At 40.4% G+C, this 22127-nt stretch overlaps 1 protein-coding gene across 3 annotated transcripts in view; it reads right to left on the reverse strand.

The window, feature by feature from the left end:
• LOC146571021 (uncharacterized) overlaps window positions 1–22127 on the reverse strand; it is a 51725-nt gene continuing 29598 nt past the window's right edge. For all 3 annotated transcript variants that reach the window (XM_085279939.1, XM_085279937.1, XM_085279938.1), the window contains exon 4: window positions 1–1017. In XM_085279939.1, coding sequence (XP_085136065.1) covers window positions 828–1017 — 190 coding nt within the window. In that variant the 3' untranslated portion in view covers window positions 1–827. The remainder of the gene's footprint in view (window positions 1018–22127) is intronic.

Genomic DNA, 22127 nt, shown 5'->3' on the forward strand with positions numbered 1-22127 from the left:
TGTGGTAAAATACTTTTATTTAGCAGTAATCCATATCTGAAATATAGCATCCAAGCAAAACGGCTCTGACATATACAGAACTCAACTCACCATTCTCTCAAGTCATATATGCCTTTATTTATGTAAATATGTCGATTTATTTGCTCTTCTGTGTGTTGGCATGTGTGCATGTAGACACATGTAGTGTCTTTTTTTTATTTTCATCAATTACATTATAATAAAACTTTTAAATACAGGTCATAATAATTCTCTCGCTCTCTCTTTTTTTAAATGTCTCTGGATATAAAAGCTGGTGTTCTGACCCTCATTAGTCCAGTGATGATGATAAGTCCTATTTCTCTTTATCTCTTTGCCCATAAAACTCTGTTCATTACATCATTTATAAATATGCTCCATGGTATCTGCTATACTGCCGCTCGTGCTGTGCCCCTTAGCCGCTATATATTCTTTTTATATCTCCTAATTGCTTCCTAACCGTGAGTCATATTGTGGACTGAACTTTTACTTTTATTTGACTTCAGCACTTTTTACTTCCCTGCACCGGTGTCAGACCTGTGAGTGTTGAAGAGGCATTTTAAGAGCAGTAACAACATGTGCCTCCCAGTCAAACCATTATTTTAGACTCCAGCAGAAACAGCTTAAATTGTAACCTTTGTAGCTCTTTCTCCACCCACAGTTGTACATTTGCATTTTAATCCACCCATTCATTTAACATTTGTCCATTTAAACAAATCTCTGCAGGTAATCTTTTTTTTGTTTTTTTTTGTTTTTTTTAAGATCGTTACTCAGTGCATTATAGTATAAAAATGTCTCCATCCTCTCGGTGTTCAGAGGAACCAGAAGCACTTCTTCCGGTTCTTCTTGGTGGTGGCAGGGGGTCGCACTGGTTGTGGGGAGTCCTGTTGGTGAGGTGTTGTGGGCTGGGGTGTGGGTGTCTGTGGCGAGCCTTCTGGAGGGTCGCCCACCTTCCACGTGCGTACAACCTGCCCTTCCTGCAGGCGAAAGTCATGCTCTACACTGGAGATAGAAAGGGAAACAGAGGCAGTTCAGAAAAGTGTCCGTAATTCACATTTAGACCTACAATAACTGACTTGATGGCCATGTGGGGGCAGCAGAAACAACCAGTGAACGCAACATATGACCTCTAAAGTTGGCTGCACGACCTTGATGGCAGTTATTTGGAAACAATACATTAAGCTGAAACTCACTTGCTGAGGTTTCATAAAGCAGAGGGGAGCTTGCCCCGCCCCCCCCATGGGCTCGACCAAATGTGTTGTGCTAAATTACACAACTGGTACTTAAACCTGCTTTAAACAGCGTGATTTACCGGAAAGGACGCGTACGACAAAGCATCAAACTGAAGCAAGAAGGAGATAATGAGACCCACATCTACAACTTCCTCGCAGACAATAATGAATCTGTTGACAAAGTGAATCAAGCGCTAAAATGCTGAGGATGGCAGAAATGTCGCAGCACCAGCACTGATCCCCAGGACTGCAGTTGACACGCGCTCCAAAGGAAAAGTCAGCAAAGGTGCATTGTCAGTCACATTCAGGTCACATGACCGCGCAGCTCAGGGGCTTGACCGCGAGAATGAGACGTGAACTCTGATGCACCTCTGCAGAACTGTAAAGGTAAAGGTAAGCAATAATAAATGAATGCATGCGCAATAAAGGAATAAGGACAATATTTGCTTACTGAATTACTTTTGTCAGCAGTTACATGTTGGGTAAGCATTTCCCCAATGAACTGATTCTTTCCCCCCTCTCTCTTCTCTTCTCTTTTCTTTTTTTCCCCCCCATTTTACTTTGCTGCTATTCTTGCTTATTATGCAGTGGCCTAGTTAGATGGTGTTTCTCATCACAGCACAGATGCTGGAAATAAAGAGGACTCCCTCATACATGTGGATACGATGAGAGAAGTGCTGCAGAGGAAGTGAGGAGCACTGAGCTCAGCAGCAGCAGCAGAGGCAGGAACAGCACCAGCAAGGCCAGGAGTTTCCAGGCACGAACAAAGAGGGCTATTGCATTCATATCCATCTGGCTTTGTAACTCCCACTACCGCAGTCACTCAGCCACTCCACTCTGGATGGCCCACTGGTATTCTAATGCACAGACACAAAAAAAGAAAACAAAAAAAAGCCCCAAAATACAAATGAAACATCAAACTCCAGACAGGAGCACAGCGCAGGTAACGGGTGGGAGTGTGTAAAAAGAGCAGTGAAGAGGATTTCTTCCCTCGTCGATATTTACAGCAGGTAAAAAAAAAAAGTCACTTCAACTAAAGCCCTCTGCGACAGTTGGGACTGCTTCACAGCTGGAAACAAACCTCCAGAGCTGTGTAAAATGAGCCACTAGTCAGTAGAAAAGTACGAGATGGAGACTATGTCTCTATCTGTCTCTGCCAGTTTTTATTGCCCTAAAATGAACAGAGTAAATAAAACGTCTCCCTGTTTGTACCAACATACAGCTCGGCTCCCCTATAGAGCTCCCCAGTGGCTCTTGTCTTGCTTCTGCTGTGTTCCTTTCTTGTTTAAATGAATAGCCTCGGTCCACGGTTCTGCGTGATCAAGGCGCATCGTAGGGAACTGTCCACCCTCAACCTTAATTACTGTATCTGCACACTGAGCCCACAAACTGTGGCAGGCAGGAAGCTGTGAACCTAACAGCTCTTTCTCCGTGCTCCTCTTCTGTCCTCCGCTCACGTCTTTGCAAATTTTTAGCTGGAGGCTGCGCCCCGCCACACCTCCAGCCCGTGGGCAATTAGGTGCGTTTTACACACCGTACGATGATGGCCACGCTTTTGAAGCAGAGCGGCAGACTGTGAGCAGAGCTGAGGGTGTTCTTATAGTTGTGGAACTGTAAGCGATAATGTGCGTGCGCAGCCACACTTGAATTTAAAGTGTCAGGAATGATGGCGATGATCAGATCTGATCAGCTTTATGGTGGTAATCACCCACATCTGAGCTCGCCACAATCTCTGGACATTTACAAAAAGATGAGAGAAGAAGCAGATTTACATATGGATGCAGTGATTTTACAGGGCATATAAAATTAGTACATAGCACTGGTCGGTATAATTGTATTACATAGATACACAAAAAACGTGTTATTCAGTAATGAATAAAGGAAAGTCTTCTTTAATATACATATACGTGAGTTAAGTAAAGAACGGTTTCATGTTTTTGTTCTTTGGGCTCTGTTCTCTAGCACATTCCTTCTGAAATACAATAATACAGCATCATAAGTGCCGTGTTTCAGCTTTAATTTGTGAAGGTTCACATCAGACAGTCTTTGTTCCAGGCTCTTTCTTTCTTTTTTCCAGCCTGACCTTTTTGTTGACCAGAGGTGTCCATGTCTGTTGTGAAACCTCGTAGGCTGTCTTCTTTTGATCATTTCCAGATAATGCGTGACTCACTGTGCAGTCATAAAGGGCTTGTGCTAATGATTCTCTGTTTTTGCTTTTTGCAAATTTGTTTTTTTTATGTTTTAAAGTCTCAATTTTATTTTTATTTGCATGGCCAGTTGAGTACTTCTTATACAATAACAATCATAGTCTTGCCTCTAACTTTGTCTCCAAACAACCTGAGCTGTCCCTCTGATGTACTCATTTCTAATTTTGTCCCTCTTGGTCATTCCCAACAAAAAATCTCCAAACCATATATCATAGCAGCTCTCACTATGTGAGATCTACAGTTTTGGTTATTCTTTTATCACTTTGGCGGTGTGTTTGAAATCATTATCATACTGAAAATTGAAGATGTTGCTAATCAGACACTTGCACAATGCATCACGGATCAAAAACCATATTGCATTGATAATTCCATACATTTTGACAAGATCCCCAATGCAACTAGCTGAAGTGGAAGCCCAAACCATGACACAGCCTCCACCGTGTTTTGCAGATAGCAATAGAAACTCATTGCTATACCTTTCTCTACATGTTGACTGGATTAAAAAAAGATCAAATTCTGATTCATAACTCTGAGACCCATTGACACTTCTTTTCAGCCCAGTTCTTGTGTAATTTGGCATGCCTCAGCCTTTCCCCTTCCTTAAGAATGGCTTCCTGAAAGCCACATTACTGCTGAGACCATTTCTGCTGAGGCTTCAGCAGAAGGATCAACTGAAGGGCCCGATGCATCTCTTCAGGTCAGGTCTTTGCTGGATTTTTTTCTGATTTCTTAAAGACATGGCTTCTTTTGCCGTCCACTTGAGGGCAAAGTTTAAGGACAAACTGAACCTTATGCGACGTTTTTGGATGATAGCTATATCATATCATGTACATATATATATATACACACACACACACATATATATATATATATATATATATATATATATATATATATATATATATATATATATATATATGTGTGAGTGTGAGAGGTTATTTGTCTCTATGTCTTAGCCCTGCGACAGACTGATAACCTAGAGGTGTACCCAACCACTCAACTTTTGGCAGCTGGGATAGGCTCCTGCACTCATGGAGACCCTTAAACTGGATATGGAGTTAAGTCATTGTCTAAGGAGCATCTAAAGAAAGAAAAGCTTCTGAAGTTCTTTAAGTTTCCTTGAAGACTTTTCACCTCTCATCCAAGAAGCTTCTTCAGTTCCAAGAGCAATGAATGTAATGACATTTATTAGTGACTGAAACAACAGACATCCGAGTTTCTGTGTCAACATCAAAACCCGTCGAAAGTCTACTGAGATCACGTAAAAAATATGATATTTCACATTGTTAAAGTGTAAGTATGCCGTTCATTCCCACTGAGTGACCTTACTTTGCACATGCTGGTCCAATCCTAACAGATTTATTGTAGAAACTGCCTTTTATAATCATTCAGTTTGGGAGACAGTGACCTTGCCAAAGAGCACTACCACAGCGCATCTCTACAGGGGATTGAATCAGCATATTTGTAGTTACAGAATTCAAGGTTGTTTCCATCAACTACTTGAAAAATTAACAGCAAATTAAGTAGAATGATTGAAATGCTCTTAACAATTTTATTAACACTATCAGACTATCAGTCGGATGAAATTCCAGTTGGAAAAGAAGACGATGCTTGGCTGCGTGTTTGACACTTTCTGTAAATGAGTGTGTTACGGAGTCAGGTTGAATATGATTAAAAAAACTGACAAGGTAAAAATAATATTTTATAACCACAATTTAAAAAAAAAAAATAGGCATAGAGATTGGACACTACTTCATCTCTTTTTCATCCTTCCATCTATAAAACATTCATTCAAGTGCACCAGCAGGAGATCATCATTCCTTCTCTATCTCTCCTCTGTGGTTTTGCTGAGTAGTGGTGGAGAGACATTGGGCAGAAATATAGCAGCGTAAAGGCAATCAACTCGAAATATCTTTGCAATTTTCGCTCCTATGTCCTGAATATCCCTCAAGAAAAAAGAAAGAAAAAGCCCCGAACATTTCCTTACGACAGGGTTTGATGAACAGGCAGTCTCTGTGTGAGAGCCAAGTGTTGAGCCACCACACCCACAGATGCAAAACAAAAGATAAACGTATATGCACACACACATATACACTCTTACAAAACCTTGATACGCACAGATAATCTGTAATATTAGTACTCAGGAGAACAGGCTGCACCATGAGGTAATATTGTTCTGAGATGGCCTCATCATCTGCTTTGCTGTCACAGAGTGTCCCAAACTGTGGTCGTTTACTTTTAAAGGCGCCTCTTTTCCTTTTGGATTAACATTCAGATTGAACTGACTTGGTAATGGGATATAAACAGACAGAGTGTTAGGAGTGTCCAAGGCAGTTGTTTGAATCTAGCATTTCATTCTCCCTTAAGGTGGTAATTTATCCAGCCTGGTGTGATTTGTTGAGCACGTCTATTTTAGTAAACCATTAACTATGATGAGGGATCTTGAATTCAATCTTTCCCAGACACTGACCCATGTACTGCTGCTTGTATATGTATATACTTTTACAATATTGTGTTTGACCCATGTTTCTGGTGTAACTACACCACATGTCTGTTTTGGTTTTTCTCTTGAAGCAGAGAGTAACGTAATGCTTATAATTAATATAGGAACTAGAGGTGTATTAAATGGGAATATTCAGCACTGAGCAATACTGTACAAGTCATTCAAGATCTTCGAGTCAAATGAACGACAAGCACGAGTATCTAGGATCATCACTTAGAAATACTGCATAGAAAGTGCAACTGAATTTTTTCAAGGCTGTAATAAGTAAGTAAGCAAATAAGTAATAATAACAATATGATGATGAATGAATGAATATTCTTTATTGTCATTGTCACAGGTACAATGAAATTGAAAGATGTCTCTGGTCAGTGCAACATCACAAAAGATAAATACTTAAAAACTATAATTAAATACTTAAAAACTATAATGATAGGATATAAAAGATAGAAATACATATAAAATACAGTATTCTCATACCGTAGATACACCCAAGCAATCCAGGCCTAAGGCCCCATACAGACACTCAACATACGACCTAGTTGATATATCACTCAAACAATCAATCACTCAATCAATTTGTTAACGCATCCAACAAAACATGTCTGAAAGCCTTCCAACATCAAGGGCACAAATGACAACAGGGGCAATGTAAGTCATCTACTTTTAGTAGCATTGAGACATGATATTGCAATTGGGTAGAAACTGTGTTTGAGTCTGTTAGTCCTTGTGTATGTTGTTCTATACCGTTTACCTGAAGGCAGCAGTTCGAACATGGAGTGTCCAGGGTGTGAGGTGTCCTTTATGATGTTATGGGCTCTTTTGAGGCAGCGGGAACTGTGTAGGTCTTTCAGTTTGAGGAGAGGGCAGCCGATTGTCCTTTGGGCAGCGTTGATTACTCCCTGGAGTGCTTTCCTCTGAGCCACTGTGCAGCTAGCGTACCATATGCCTATGCAGTACGTTAGTATGCTTTCGATGGAGGCTCTGTAGAAAGACACCAGCAGTCTCTGTGTGATGTTGTTCTTCCTAAGCACTCTCAGAAAGTACAGTCTCTGTTGTGTCTTTTTCAGTAGCTCAGAGGTATTCACACTCCAGGATAGGTTTCCCTCTATGCTGACTCCCAAGAAGCGGAAGTCTGCCACCCTCTCCACACAGTCGTCGCTGATGATTAGTGGTTGGATTTCTGTCTTGTGTCTTCTGTAGTCAATTATGAGTTCTTTGGTCTTTTTCGTGTTTAGGAGAAGGTTGTTATCCTTGCACCATGAAGACAGCCGCTCCACCTCATCTCTGTAGGCAGACTCATCTCCCCCAGATATGAGCCCCACCACAGTAGTGTCATCTGCGAACTTTACAATGGCGTTGCTCTGGTGGGCGGGGGTGCAGTCGTGTATATAAAGCGAGTAGAGCAGTGGACTAAGCACGCAGCCCTGTGGCGACCCAGTGCTTAGATTTAGGGCTGGAGATGTGTAACGTCCCACTCTCACTCTCTGTCTGCGGTCGGTGAGGAAGCTATTGATCCACTTACAGGTGCTGTGAGGAAGCCCTAGGTCTTTTAGCTTGGCGTCCAGTTTGTATGGAAGAATGGTGTTAAATGCCGAGCTATAATCCACAAAGAGCATACGCACATAGCTTCCTTGCCTCTCCAGATGTGTTAATGCTACATTGAGTGCTGTTGCTATGGCGTCCTCTGTCGATCGGTTTGCTCTGTAGGCAAACTGGTGTGGGTCAAGGCTGCTGGGTAGGGCTGCTGTAATGTGGTAACGCACAAGTTTCTCAAAGCACTTCATCACCACCGGGGTTAGTGCCACTGGTCTATAGTCATTTAGGCTAGAGATATGAGATTTCTTGGGCAAGGGTATTATGGTGGAGGTCTTGAGGCAGGGTGGGACGTTTGACTGTTCAAGGGATTGGTTAAAAATCCTGGTGAAAATATAGGCAAGCTGGTCTGCGCAGTCTCTCAGCACACGTCCTGGTACGCCAGGTTTTTTAGCGGATGATCTAATGTTACTGGCGATGGGGCCGATGTCAGTGCCAAACACTAGATCCTAAGTTTTACTACAACTGAGATGGATGAAATCTGAATACAACCAATTAGCAATGGCAGAGAAGCATTAATTGAAGTAGGAAAGGCTGTTTCTGTTGTTGGGCTAAACAGAAAAAGCATAACGGTGTATCATCTGCATAGAAATAGTAGGCATAGAAAGAACAGGTGATACCTTTAAATCTATTTAATAGATGGCCCAAAGGTAACACATATAAACAAAAAAGAATTAAGCTCTGATGAGGACAGCAGATGAGGATGAAGGATGTGTCCCACAAGTATGATGAAAACTATTTGAGACCAGTCAGTAGGAAGTCAATAGTGAAGTTTACTTAAATAGTACTTTACAATATAAAATAAGATACAACAAATACAAGTGTAAAAATATGCCTAACAAGCTCTGATCAGCTGACCTTTCAGACCTCATGGTTACATACAGATGTAGCAGCTCACCAGTATAGGTGGGCATCTGACCAGTGATCACCAGCGTTCTAGGACTATAGAAGCTTCCATGCTCAAATGTCGTCTTGGTACTGGATTTCTTCCACTAACATATGACTGTAAGTTAACTGTGTGGTTTTTATCCTTTCCAGGATAAACCATGCCTCTGGCCCCTTAACAGGCAGGATGATCTACAGCCCAGTTGTGAGCAAGGCTGTGGCGATAACTCATGTTTAAAAACAAAAGCTTGATTAGTTATCATCACAGATGCTCATCACCTCCACGTATTTGGATTTTGAGTCAAATTTGCCAGAACGAAAACAGACATAAACAAATACAACATAACAGCATTATTTCTATTGTTTTCAAATTCTCTAGAGATATTACAGTGGAGTATTTTGACCATGATCATCGTGATGTGAAAATCTGATATCGCAATCTCTGCACATGCAGACAGACAAACACATAAACACCTGCCAAAATACTGCAAACCATTTCTCACCACAGCAGGTGTCTCCGTGACCACATGACCCCCTCGCCCCCTTCCCCCAACCACCACAGAGAGAGAGAGAGAGAGGGAGAGAAGCAGGTTTGTAAGCTGAAAACAATACACAACTACATGAACACAGCTGGTGATAGCACCAGGACTCTACAGTCACGCTATCCACAACGAAAGGCCGCACTATCTTTTGAACAACAGAAAATTTGAGTCAAATGCTATGAACAGCTTGCTATAATGATAACAATTTGTGGATTGTTTTTAAATGCTATTGTTTCTGTGAAGGCCCTTGTATTTTGAGTTTAGAAAGCTATTATAGAAAAAAACAAAGTAAATAAAGTTTATTAATCTGAAGTCTTATTTTTGAAATAGCTTTTTTTTTGTAGGGGGCGTTCAAGAGACATTAGGTTTACAGTGGTCCCTCGCTATAATGCGGTTCACGTTAAGCAGCCTCGCTGTTTCGCGGCTTTTTTTTGGTGCAATTTTGCATGCTTTTTTTTTTTTTTTTTAAACAGCGCATTGTGTTCTGCATTGTGATTGGCTGTAAACCATTGTCAATCACCTCGTGCCGTGTCTCCTGTACACTACAGAATGCATTCAGCTTGTCAAATTTATCTAAGTCTTCGATCGATAGCCGTGTGACTCTGAAGTGCTGTACTGTATGTTTGTAAGTTTTCTCCAACAATACCCATTTATATGGGTATACCCAACACCCATTTCCCCGACAAATGTCGATGAAACATTTTGCACGGCTGCCTTTGGTTTTATTCTATAATACTGGACTTATTTCTCTATGAAGGTTTGAACTTTTAGAGTTTAAACCATAGAGAAAAGTGTGAAAATGTCCAAGCCTGTTGGAGAAAAGTTTATAAAGTGTGTAGTGAGGGGTTTTACAGCCATAAAACATCTATAATAATTGTAAAAAAAATAAAGTTGGCCACTTAGCGGATTTCACTTATCGCGGGTTATTTTTAGAACCTAACTCCCGCAATGAACGAGGGACCACTGTACTTACATTTTTATTCATCTTGATGGGGTTTTAATTGTACTGAAATACCTTTGTTGTAAGTATTAATGAAATTATGCACCATGATGCGCATTTGTCATTTTGATTTTACACATTAATTAAGCAACAGCCAAAAGACAGACATGAGGCAGGATTCACATGGACATATTCCCAGCAAACATGGGTGAAACCCCAACATCATGTCCTTCGTCAAAACTGGACACAAAACAATAAAAAAACGGAACTATAGATGGACAAGTGTTGGGAAAATACAAGTTGTGTCAGACTGTCTCTCATAAAGTGAGAAAAATAGATCAGATTATTGCAAAATAAAGGAAGTAATGCATTAGTACTTTTTAACAACAAATCTGGTTGCTGACTGCTTGTGAAGGCGACGTCTTGGCTAGCTAGGTGTGTGTTTGTTCCTATAGAACAAGCTGATTATTCACCGCAATGATCAACTTCTTTGACATTTTGATGCTGAACTACAAAGGCAACCACATCGCTCTCTTAGGATATTTGTATAACATTGATTTGGTGGTGCTTCAGCTGAATTACTGATCTTCTCTTGACTTGTTCACAATAAAGCCTTACTTAAGGCACATGCCGCGGCTAACTCCTCTCCCATCCCAGAATTTCTGCAACTTCCATTCACCTCCCACCGCTGGCCACCCTTCAAACTGCTCAGCCATCGCTGGATCTGCCCTGTTGGACTTCAATTTTATCCGACCTCTCCGGTGTGCTCGCCGCTTCTGACCTGGATTGGGACCTCTGGGACTCGCGCTCAACGCAGGCACCTAAGTACGCTGAGACGCGCCTCTGTCGAGGACAAGGAGACTAAGAGCGGGATGGCATTGTTAAACACAAGATCATTGGTGAATAAAACCTCCCTCCTCCCTTTGCTTGCTTTCTTACAGATACTGTAAGTAATCTAGGTGTTTGCCTGGATAGTTCACTTTAGCTGCATAAACAGGTTTCCTCAGTGGTTAAATCTGGCTTCTTCCAATTGCGCCAAATTTCAAAGGTCAAACACTTAATACCGTACAACGATCTCGAAAAACTGATACACGCCTTTGTGACCTCCAGATTAGATTATTGTAACTCGCTCTACCCTGGACTCCAGCTCGCTCACCTCCACCGATTACAGCTCGTTCAGAATGCTGCGGCTCGTCTCCTAACCGGAACTAGAAAGTTTGACTCTATTACTCCAGTGCTCTCTGACTTACATTGGCTGCCTATTAAATTTCGTATTGATTTTAAAGTTCTGCTGCTTACTTTCAAATGCCTAAATAACCTTGCCCCTGACTATCTCATCGGCCTCCTCAGTCTCTATACCCCCAGCCGTTCTTTACGATCATCTGGTCAGTTACTTCTGGCCCAGCCCAGGCACCGTCGTGCCTTTGCCTCTGTAGCACCAAACCTCTGGAATAGTCTTCCTGCTACCATTCGTGCCTCTGACTCTATTCAATCCTTTAAAGCACGCTTGAAAACGTACCTATTCAACCTGGCTTTTCCGACTCGCTAATTCTCACCGCTCATTAATTGCTTTATCGCTACTCATTTCTCTGGATAATCATGATTTCTCCCTATCTCTACACTACTTATGCTTTTGTTTGTTCTCTGTTTCCTCTATTTTACCTTGTTTTAACGACTTACTGTTCAGTGTAATCATTTACCGTTATTCCTCACTGTGAAGCACTTTGGTGTACCCCCTGGTTTTAAACATGCTATATAAATAAAATTGTAATGTATTGTAGTGGTTATTAGTACTATCATTAGTATTATTGACCAGTTAGCCTACATTTGTAGACTAATTGCACTGTATTGTTCAAAACTGGCTGTGAGAAAAGCAGTACTATAGTTCCAAAAAGCTATCCTTACATTTATGCTTTATTTGTCTATAACTGGTACACACAATAATTTGAACCACGTATCTGCATTCACACCTTTCTCACAAGTGCAGCTAATTGAGTATGATGACATTAATATAAATTGAACATAGTACATATACAGACACTGGTTTGGTTTAGAGAGTGTCGCATTTCAATCCATAGCTCCTCTGAAGTCAGTCTCTGCATCTCAAGACATGTAATAGGGAAAATTTAAGAAATGTCTGGCATTTGAAAACAACATTTTCAAATAAGTATCTTGGGATGGAGCACTTTGAAACTAAATAAGAGCTTCAAATAATTAAGTAATGATCATGAGAAATTGTTTTACATCTAAAGATAATGAGACAATTAAGATGAGAGCTCAAGCATGACAAGCATGACTGCCAGGTTACAACCAAGTTTTGTTGTTGTCGTCAGATTCACTTTATTGACAGCTGGATGAAACATGTTTCCTCTGGAGGCCTGAACTGGGGTTGATCCCAGTGTAATCACAAAGCTATCCGAGGAGGTTTTGTATTGGACAGAAACACAGTGACACCAGTAAGTTACAGACCTTAATTTATCAAACTCAAAGAGGTCTGGAAGAAATCTAATTAAAAATCTGAAGATACAGCAGGCTTCACTAACAAGATAGCCGACTCGGGCAAGAACCAGCTGAGACGGATGCCTACAGCAGACTGAGACTGGCTCACTGAAAGGAGACTGTGTGACTGAACAAGAAATGAAAGACACTGGATACATGAATAATACCTCAGGGACACATCATCACAGATTTATGCTGTCCATGATAGGGTTTGACTCTATAATTATGCTAATCATAGGATGCTAAATGTCTAAACGCACGCCATCAGCACTGAGATCACTTTACAGCAAAAAACGTCTTTGCAAACGACAGAGCAATATGATGTATTGAAGCTATTTGTATTTGGATATGAATGTGACTTTTTTCAAGGTCGGCACATTTGGCTGCATAACTAAGTGCTGAAGTTCTTGGCAACAATTCAGAATAAACAAAGGCAAACCTGTTGTGGATGTTTTAACCTTGTGCAACTTTAACATAATTCTCTATCCTCTCTATAGCTTTTCTTTCACAACTCAAATAATGAATACCCAATATTTACATTTTTATAGCAATTACCCACACAGATTTGACTAATGTGACCTTATTAGAGACCGCTGGCACTTTCAAAAGTGCTTTGTTTTTCAAAAATCAACACACAGCTAATCCCAGTGAGAAAAAAGGACCCATCTCACCTTGTTTGTATTTCGCTTCATGTGCATGAATAAGTAACATAAACTGTTTTTTATTAAAAAGATGAGATAAAGTGTAAACATCTAAAATGTTTAAGTTGTTGGGTTTTTTTTAAAATCCACTGCATCTGCATGGTGTTTTAAATAAAGAGCAAGTCAGGTTAAGATTGATTGGTCAGGAAGCATAAGCTAGGGATGAAGAAATGAAAGCAGCTGCTGCCCAGGAGCTTACAGAGTTAGCCTCTATCAGCTTAAGACTTGACCCGCTACTGTAGTCTAAGTCTTAGTGCTTTGTTTACTCTGTAGAGTTCATTGTACCATGGGATGATGGTGTACAAAGTGTATAAATGAGACAAAGCTTTACATACACTAAACCATCAGCCAAGAGTGAGGCTGGCTGTCCTTTGCATTCATGGTCTGCTCTGTGGGAAAAGAGCTGCTTGCTGTGAATTCACATTCATTACTGAATTACTTTGGGAGGTCACTGTGCATGCATGCTGCTATCACCTAACTGCCTCTGTCATGAGCTGTTTTGAGCAACTCGATTATTAAATGTAGCATAACAGAGGAGGTGAACTGTAAACCAACACAGCCACCTTACAGGCAAAATGAAATGACACCAGAATTTGCTCTTTATAGAAAATGAAATTAAGTTACGCTAACTGATCCATCGTGCCTATAGATGTTATAACGTAGCCATCGCTATGTTACCCAATGGTTTGTGAAGGCCTGTTTTGAAAGTTTGAGATGAGTGTTTTCAACAACAACACTGCTGTTTTGAAACCAATTAATTATTGGCTAACAAAATTGAATTAATGTTTTATTCACTATGATGTGAAACTGATTGACCAAACTCATCAGGAAGGTCTTTACAGAGGTCAGGGCAGAAGATGTTTCCCCAGAGACAGCTGTCGTGCTCTGATAACTTTTACACATCCAGCTGATATATTCTTCAGAAACTCTTTGTTTACTCACTGAAAAACGAGTATTTGTAGCTGTGAATGCTCCTTACCATTTTCTAAAGACAAGAACAATGTCTGGTTCTGCTAAATCCACTACATATGTTGACCAGCTATAGTTGCCAAGCAAATTACATTTAAAATTACACTTTCCTATAGCTTCTATGGGCTAAGTCACTCATTTTTGGTCACACCGAGTTAGAATTAGGTCTATTTTATAAATCTTGGTCATGCCATGCTTCGTTGTATGTATCCGCACATTCATTGACTAATTACTTGTCTGTGACAATCAAACCCACCCCCATTTGTCTCATCTCAGTTCGTGAGATTACAAAGCTGCACTTCAGAAACCAATGAGTGATGTCACAGCAGCTATATCCATCTTTTATACTTTCTATTCTTCCATGGAAGTTGTGCTAGCAGCCCATTCAATTCATTTTAGTTCTGAGCAGGTATAATTATACTAAGCAATTTTCCTGAAAAGTCATGTTTACAAATGACCGTGATAACAACAGAGAGACAAAAATAATAAACGTATAAGACAGAAAACAAAAGTAATAAGTCATATAAGATGAGGGTAATTGTGGAGGGTTAGTTAAGTAATCTTATTGTTATAAGAGCAAGCAAGTCAAGCACTGCTTGCCCACTGAACTCTAAAAACACACAAAGTGAAAATAATCTCTTTCCTTTCATTTCACCCAGTGTCTTGTCCCAGTTTGCATCTGTCCTTTAAATTACTGGCATCTTATGGCTGCAGTTGGCTGTTGTCTTTAGAAGTTAGCTTGACTTTGAGTTATTGGAATCTATAGTTTCTGTCATTTTCATGGGCGTAACTCTGTCCCATTAACACAGACTTGTGTTTTGTGAGCTGAGAGACAAACGGCATTGCCTGTCATGCATATTGTGAATAAACCTCTGTTCTCTGTTCGTTTAATACACACAGACAGTTGACCAGCATATTAAACAAGCTACTTCTGGCTCTGCTTCTTTCACTGCTCTGAGATTAGTTATGATCTGTGTGTTATTATACACATGTGAAGATATGTGTGGAATGATAGTAAGCAAAAGTGAAGTAACCAAGCAAATTACTCTGTGATTGAGCATCTTAACAAGCAAGATTTGTCACGCTGATCACCTTGACCACAATGTGTGACGTAGCTGACTGTTATTAGTAGACTGTTATCATTAGATTCAAATGATGGAGAAAGGACACAGAGTTTGATAAAAAGTTGAACAGGTGCAGGGTTCATACATGTATGAGATATTACTCTATTCACCGAAAGTACCAAGTTTAACTGGCTGTTTTGCTACTGTGTCAACATACCAGTTACACTGCCACATTAAGTTTTCATTTATATTTTTAACCACGTGTAGATATTGACAGTCAGCAATGTCACATACACTATATGGACAAAAGCATTGGACCACATCTCTTAATCTTTGAACTCAGGTGTTTTCAGTCCCACTACCAAAATTATGCACCTAGCCATGCAGCTTCTTATGGCTAGGTGCTTGAGCAGTGTAAAAGTCACCATATGCCACTGAATATAAGGAAAGAAAGAATGAGTACAGCACTTTTCAAGTGTATTATACCTTAGAAGCTGGGAGAAACAAAAAAGCCATGAATTCCATCACAGACATCAGAATAAATGGATACTGGGAGTGGGGGGGCTTTAATGGTAAATCTTTCACATGTCTGCACTTTGCCTATACAGCACCATTTCTGGACAACTGAGCAGGAAAGTTGGATGGTGGATGTCATTTCAATTCAGCCGAGCTGTAATTCTGAGTATAAGCACAGCTTCAGTGTGTAATAGTGGTTAAACACAAAGCAATGTAGATTTGTGTTGATATGAGCTGAGTGCTGGTATTGAGAAAATTGGACCAAAATTTACTGCTCAGCCTCTCTGAGCTGTTGTGGGCCAAATTTAGTGCAGCATATGTGATGAGGCGTGCTTACCCAGTCTGTCCTAACACTCAAGCCAGGATTTTTCTTCAGCACCCGCCTACAATCAATACTTATCCAGAACTCAGCAAGGTTGCACATAAAAGAACTGCAAAGTTCTCTCGTTGCTCCAAAGGTTTGTCCATAATTTACTTAGACATTACCACAACCCAGCAACTGTACAGTAAGTCAGCTGAGGGGTAATTCAAAGGCATAACGTGATAGCTGGTTGCACACAGTGCCAGTTTGTCTTCAGCACCGCTGAGGTATTGAGTGATAGCTGCTGGAGCGGAAGGCTCTGATGGATGAATGGTGATTGAGGAGATCTGAAAGATAGAGGTGTGATGGCATGGTGGCAGCTTGCCACTTGTAAAAAAAAACAACCAACTAGCAGTTAAGATCAATCCATCTTTATATCTGTCATAGCCATTCATAAACATATACTATTTTAGTAGCTTGCTCTGCATAAAGGGGTGTGGTTTTGTTGCATCAACATTTCAAGGTAATGAAAGATTGCGGCTAAGATGAGCTGAAAGATTTGTGCACAGCTGCAGCTAATATGGATTATTAGCAATGATTACTTCCCTTTTAGACAAAGAGGATTTTTATTTCGGAAAAAACAGAAATCTCAGCCATGTTTGACGTGCATAATCCATTTGTTTTATGTCTTTTAAAAGATAAAAAAGTATCAGATATTAGATTTGATGAGTATTGTAAAGCATTCCTGTTGTAAATACACTGAATTAGTCCATTCATGATGAAGTCTGTGAAAAAGGTAGGATCCTTTTTTTTTTTCAGAAACAGACTAAACCCAACCAAAAACTCAGGGTGTGTGTTTTATGACCAATACGGTTATTTTAAGGTTGGATGCAATTCTGATAGATTGTGTCATTTAAGGTCAGGGTTATGATATACTGAAACAGGAAAATGAAGGGTTCATTGTTCATCAACATTGCAGCAGTGTGTTTCACAAATTAAACAACAATAGAAAGTGTGAAACCACTTAATACCACACTACTGCTGGGATGCTATTCTGCTACATGGCTGCAGACAGTGCTGTAAATATTAAAGGTGGAGCACAAGTTAATGAAAGCTAATATCCCGATATAAGACATCTATCGTCCCGATAACGATATAAATCACAAAAATTTAACATTTTCTGTAAATTCTGTGAGTCTCGGGCAGCTCGACTTGCATGAAGTGTTTCCAGCTGGGTGCCGTGTACCTGGAGTCCAGTGTTTTAACTGATGCATGAAACGATACATTTTTAGACATAAGTTTTAACGGCCACCGTTTTCTTTGTGAGTATTTATTACACAGCGTGCTGCGGGGAAAAGCCTGTTCTAACGTTTGAGTCTAAGGTTTATATTTAGGACCTGACGGCTCTTTTTTTGCTTCATCCATCCATCCATTCGCTTCCGCTTATCCTTTTCAGGGTCGCTGGAGCCTATCCCAGCTGTCATGGGGCGAGAGGCGGGGTACACCCTGGACAGGTCGCCAGTCTGTTGCAGGGCCAACACACGGGACAGACAACCATTCACACCTAGTGGCAATATGGATTATCCAATCAACCTATCCCCACAAGCTGCATGTCTTTGGACGGTGGGAGGAAGCCGGAGTACCCGGAGGGAACCCACACAAACACGGGGAGAACATGCAAACTCCACACAGAAAGACCCCGGCCTGATGGTGGAATTGAACTCAGGACCTTCTTGCTGTGCCACAGTGCTGATCCTCTTTTTTGCTTCTCATCCGTAAATACTCTGCATACTCTTTCACGTGATTCGGTTTATTTTGAAAAGTCTCAACAGGATCTTGAGCTTTATTGTGAAAGGTTTATGTGGAAAATAAACAAGCGGACACGGGATGGTTTTACCGTCCTTGTTGCTAATGACAACGCATAAAAACAGGCGCTTGTCCATCCGTAGTGTGGTTATATTAAATATAAGAGAAAGAGAGAACTTTAAGAAATTAATATAGCCACTACAGTGACCAATATTGCCGCAAACGGTTTATTTTGCGACACCACGAAACAAACGATAGCGTAAAATGAAACGATAGACATTTTTATATCGTCTTCCGATATATATCATTATATCGAACAGCCCTAACATCAATACCAACATATCTGTCCTTAACCAAGATTGGCTGTTGATATATGTATGTATAAACACCTTTACACATACATCTAAGCTGCTCTTATGATTTATACTGACCCATGACCAGAGATGGGCAGTAACGCGTTAGTAATCCGATTACTTTTTTCAAGTAACGAGTAAAGTAAGGGATTACTATTGCAGAAAAGGTAATTTGATTACTGTTACTTTCCCGTAAGCACCTGCGTTACTGCATGACTAAAACCGGGCTTTTTTTGCAAGAGTATCTCATGACAATGACATAAGTAAGTGCAACGTTTGTGGCAACAGCTGTGTGCAGATCAACAATGGATAATATATCGAATGCGGGAGAGCATATGATCGTGCAGCGTTTAAAGAGTGGAAGTACTTTGGGTTTGATTCTGTAAAAAGTGACAAAATCATTAGCGTCCGCTGCTCACTGCGTAGGAAGAAAACTTCTTTTTACAGCGAAAAAAACCCCCCTAAACTTCCAAACAAGCACCAACAATACGCTGCCACTGGAATGTGAAATTCACAGAGAAACTCCCAGATCCTTCCACTGACCGCTGCGACACACCTGCACCAGGGCAAACCTCCGCCTGCCTGCTATACAGGTGAAAATTGAGAAACAGGACTGCTGAGTCTTTGATTTTATTTATTTTCTGCTGTGTTTTACTTGCATCTATTTGGAAGAGTGAGTGTAAACACAAATACAGTGGGGCAAAAAAGTATTTAGTCAGCCACCGATTGTGCAAGTTCCCCCACTTAAAATGATGACAGAGGTCAGTAATTTGCACCAGAGGTACACTTCAACTGTGAGAGACAGAATGTGAAAAAAAAAATCCATGAATTCACATGGTAGGATTTGTAAAGAATTTATTCGTAAATCAGGGTGGAAAATAAGTATTTGGTCACCTCAATCAAGGAAAATCTCTGGCTCTCACAGACCTGTAACGTCTTCTGTAAGAAGCTTTTCTGTCCTCCACTCGTTACCTGTATGAATGGCACCTGTTTGAACTCATCATCTGTATAAAAGACACCTGTCCACAGCCTCAAACAGTCAGACTCCAAACTCCGCCATGGCCAAGACCAAAGAGCTTTCGAAGGACACCAGGAAAAGTATTGTAGACCTGCACCAGACTGGGAAGAGTGAATCTACAATAGGCAAGCAGCTTGGTGTGAAAAAAATCAACTGTGGGAGCAATCATCAGAAAATGGAAGACATACAAGACCACTGATAATCTCCCTCGATCTAGGGCTCCACGCAAGATCTCATCCCGTGGGGTCAAAATGATCATGAGAACGGTGCGCAAAGATCCCAGAACCACACGGGGGGACCTGGTGAATGACCTGCAGAGAGCTGGGACCAAAGTAACAAAGGTCACCATCAGTAACACACTACAACGGCAGGGAATCAAATCCCACAGTGCCAGACGTGTTCCGCTGCTGAAGCCAGTGCATGTCCAGGCCCGTCTGAAGTTTGCCAGAGAGCACATGGATGATACAGCAGAGGATTGGGAGAATGTCATGTGGTCAGATGAAACCAAAGTAGAACTTTTTGGTATAAACTCAACTCGTCGTGTTTGGAGGAAGAGGAATACTGAGTTGCATCCCAAGAACACCATACCTACTGTGAAGCATGGGGGTGGAAACATCATGCTATGGGGCTGTTTTTCTGCCAAGGGGACAGGACGACTGATCCGTGTTAAGGACAGAATGAATGGGGCCATGTATCGTGAGATTTGAGCCAAAACCTCCTTCCATCAGTGAGAACTTTGAAGATGAAACGAGGCTGGGTCTTCCAACATGACAATGATCCAAAACACACCGCCCGGGCAACAAAGGAGTGGCTCCGTAAGAAGCATTTGAAAGTCCTGGAGTGGCCTAGCCAGTCTCCAGACCTCAACCCCATAGAAAATCTGTTGCGGGAGTTGAAAGTCCGTGTTGCTCGGCGACAGCCCCAAAACATCACTGCTCTCGAGAAGATCTGCATGGAGGAATGGGCCAAAATACCAGCTACTGTGTGTGCAAACCTGGTAAAGACCTATAGTAAACGTTTGACCTCTGTTATTGCCAACAAAGGTTATGTTACAAAGTATTGAGTTGTATTTTTGTTATTGACCAAATACTTATTTTCCACCCTGATTTACGAATAAATTCTTTACAAATCCTACCATGTGGATTCATGGATTTTTTTTTTTTCACATTCTGTCTCTCACAGTTGAAGTGTACCTCTGGTGCAAATTACTGACCTCTGTCATCATTTTAGGTGGGGGAACTTGCACAATCGGTGGCTGACTAAATACTTTTTTGCCCCACTGTAACTATTTTATTTTATGTGCTGGAATGTGCAGAAAATAGGTTTAAATGTTAAACAAATTTCTTCCAGTCAGAGAATGGTGCATACAATTTAATGTTTGCTTGATGCTTAACGTTAAAAGATTAAAACTAATAAAACTAGTTTCAAAAAGTGACTTTTTTATTTGATTACATTTTATATGATGGATTATGCAGAAAAAATAGAATTGGCTAAAAGATCTATTGCTTTATTACCTATTCAGGTTGTAAATATTTTTTTAAAGTAACTAAGTAAGTAATTACTTTTGAAAATAAGTAATCAGTAAAGTAACAGGATTACTTTTTTGGGGAAGTAATCTGTAATTAGTTACTGATTACTTTTTTCAAGTAACTTGACCAACACTGCCCATGACTCACACTAACAAAAGTAAAGGTAACTACTGTGAGTAAAGGAAGAAGTGAGATGATTTAGGTATTGAGCCACAAAGGGCTCATGGAGACGGTTGAGGCAGATGGCTGGGTAAGCCAACACCGGATTTTATCATGGAACATAATGTTTTGTTTCCTGCTCCAAATACAAGATTTTTTTATACTGTTACTGTTATATAACTTTAGCATGTTTAACTTTGCAACCATGATGCTCAAGGTCATTTATTTATAAGAAAACCTTCACTTCTTTCTAAATCCAGTCTTCACTAGATAGTGAAGATTTGTGAAAAGCAACCTTAATGGGCATTCAGGTTGGAAGGCTTCAACCCCAACAACATGTTTAATAGACACGCTGGTCCACTGTGTCCCTTTCAGGCTTTTCCTCTCCAAAATGTGAAGTTGCAGAAGTTGCTTTAAGTTGCAGTAAGCTGCATTAATAGCAGAAGGACATTTTTTATTTCAAGTCAATCGATTCTAACGATGAAGGACCCTGGAATATACTTAATTTTTTTGCTCACTACCAACTTTGTGGCTTTAAATATATTATCTCCCTCTGCTGGTAATGCAGGGAGATTACCAGCAAGAGATTTACCCTGCTCGTATTGCACCAATTGCATGCACTAATGCAACTTCTGCATGCGTATCCATTTCATGTTTTAGAGAGGCAAAGTGTGAAATGGACCAGCGTGTCTATTACATGTTTTGCCGTGATACTGGGCTGAAGGATTGTTGCACTAACAGAATTGGCTGGTAGAATATGCCAGTTGATTTTACATGAAGTAAGGCTGATCAAAATGGTGAAGCTGTAGTGTTACTTTAATAAAAAATGGCTCTATAGCATTGTTTTTCATCTTGTCTTCCAGAGTTTAGTTTAGGAGACGTATAAACATATTTGTCTGTAATGAGAATGGAGATCACGATCTACTGATGTTTAATTTCTATCATGCCCCAGAGTTTATGTTGGAAGTGAAACACCAACCAAAGGGATATTCATACAAATTGCCAACTCAAAAACAACACTATAATGGGCCTATAAAACATTATACACTGACTTATTATCCTCAATCAAGCAGACAGTTACCACTTATATCACCCAAAATAAAGTGGTCCCCACGAATACTATTAGAGCAATGGAAAAAAGAATTCCAGAGTTGGCGTTTAGCATTTAATATCGCATCTATTGATCATCTCTGATAATGACAGAGGTACAGTGCCAAAGCAGGGAGAAGATTGAGAGTGGGTGCTAGTGGATGAGCTTTAGGGATCTAATTTAGCTGTGGGTGAGATTCTAGCCT

The sequence above is a fragment of the Mchenga conophoros genome, linkage group LG7 (assembly GCF_057382185.1).
Source record: "Mchenga conophoros isolate Kocher_MC1m ecotype Shallow Benthic linkage group LG7, M_conophoros_male_GT1.1, whole genome shotgun sequence".
Lineage (NCBI taxonomy): Eukaryota > Metazoa > Chordata > Actinopteri > Cichliformes > Cichlidae > Mchenga > Mchenga conophoros.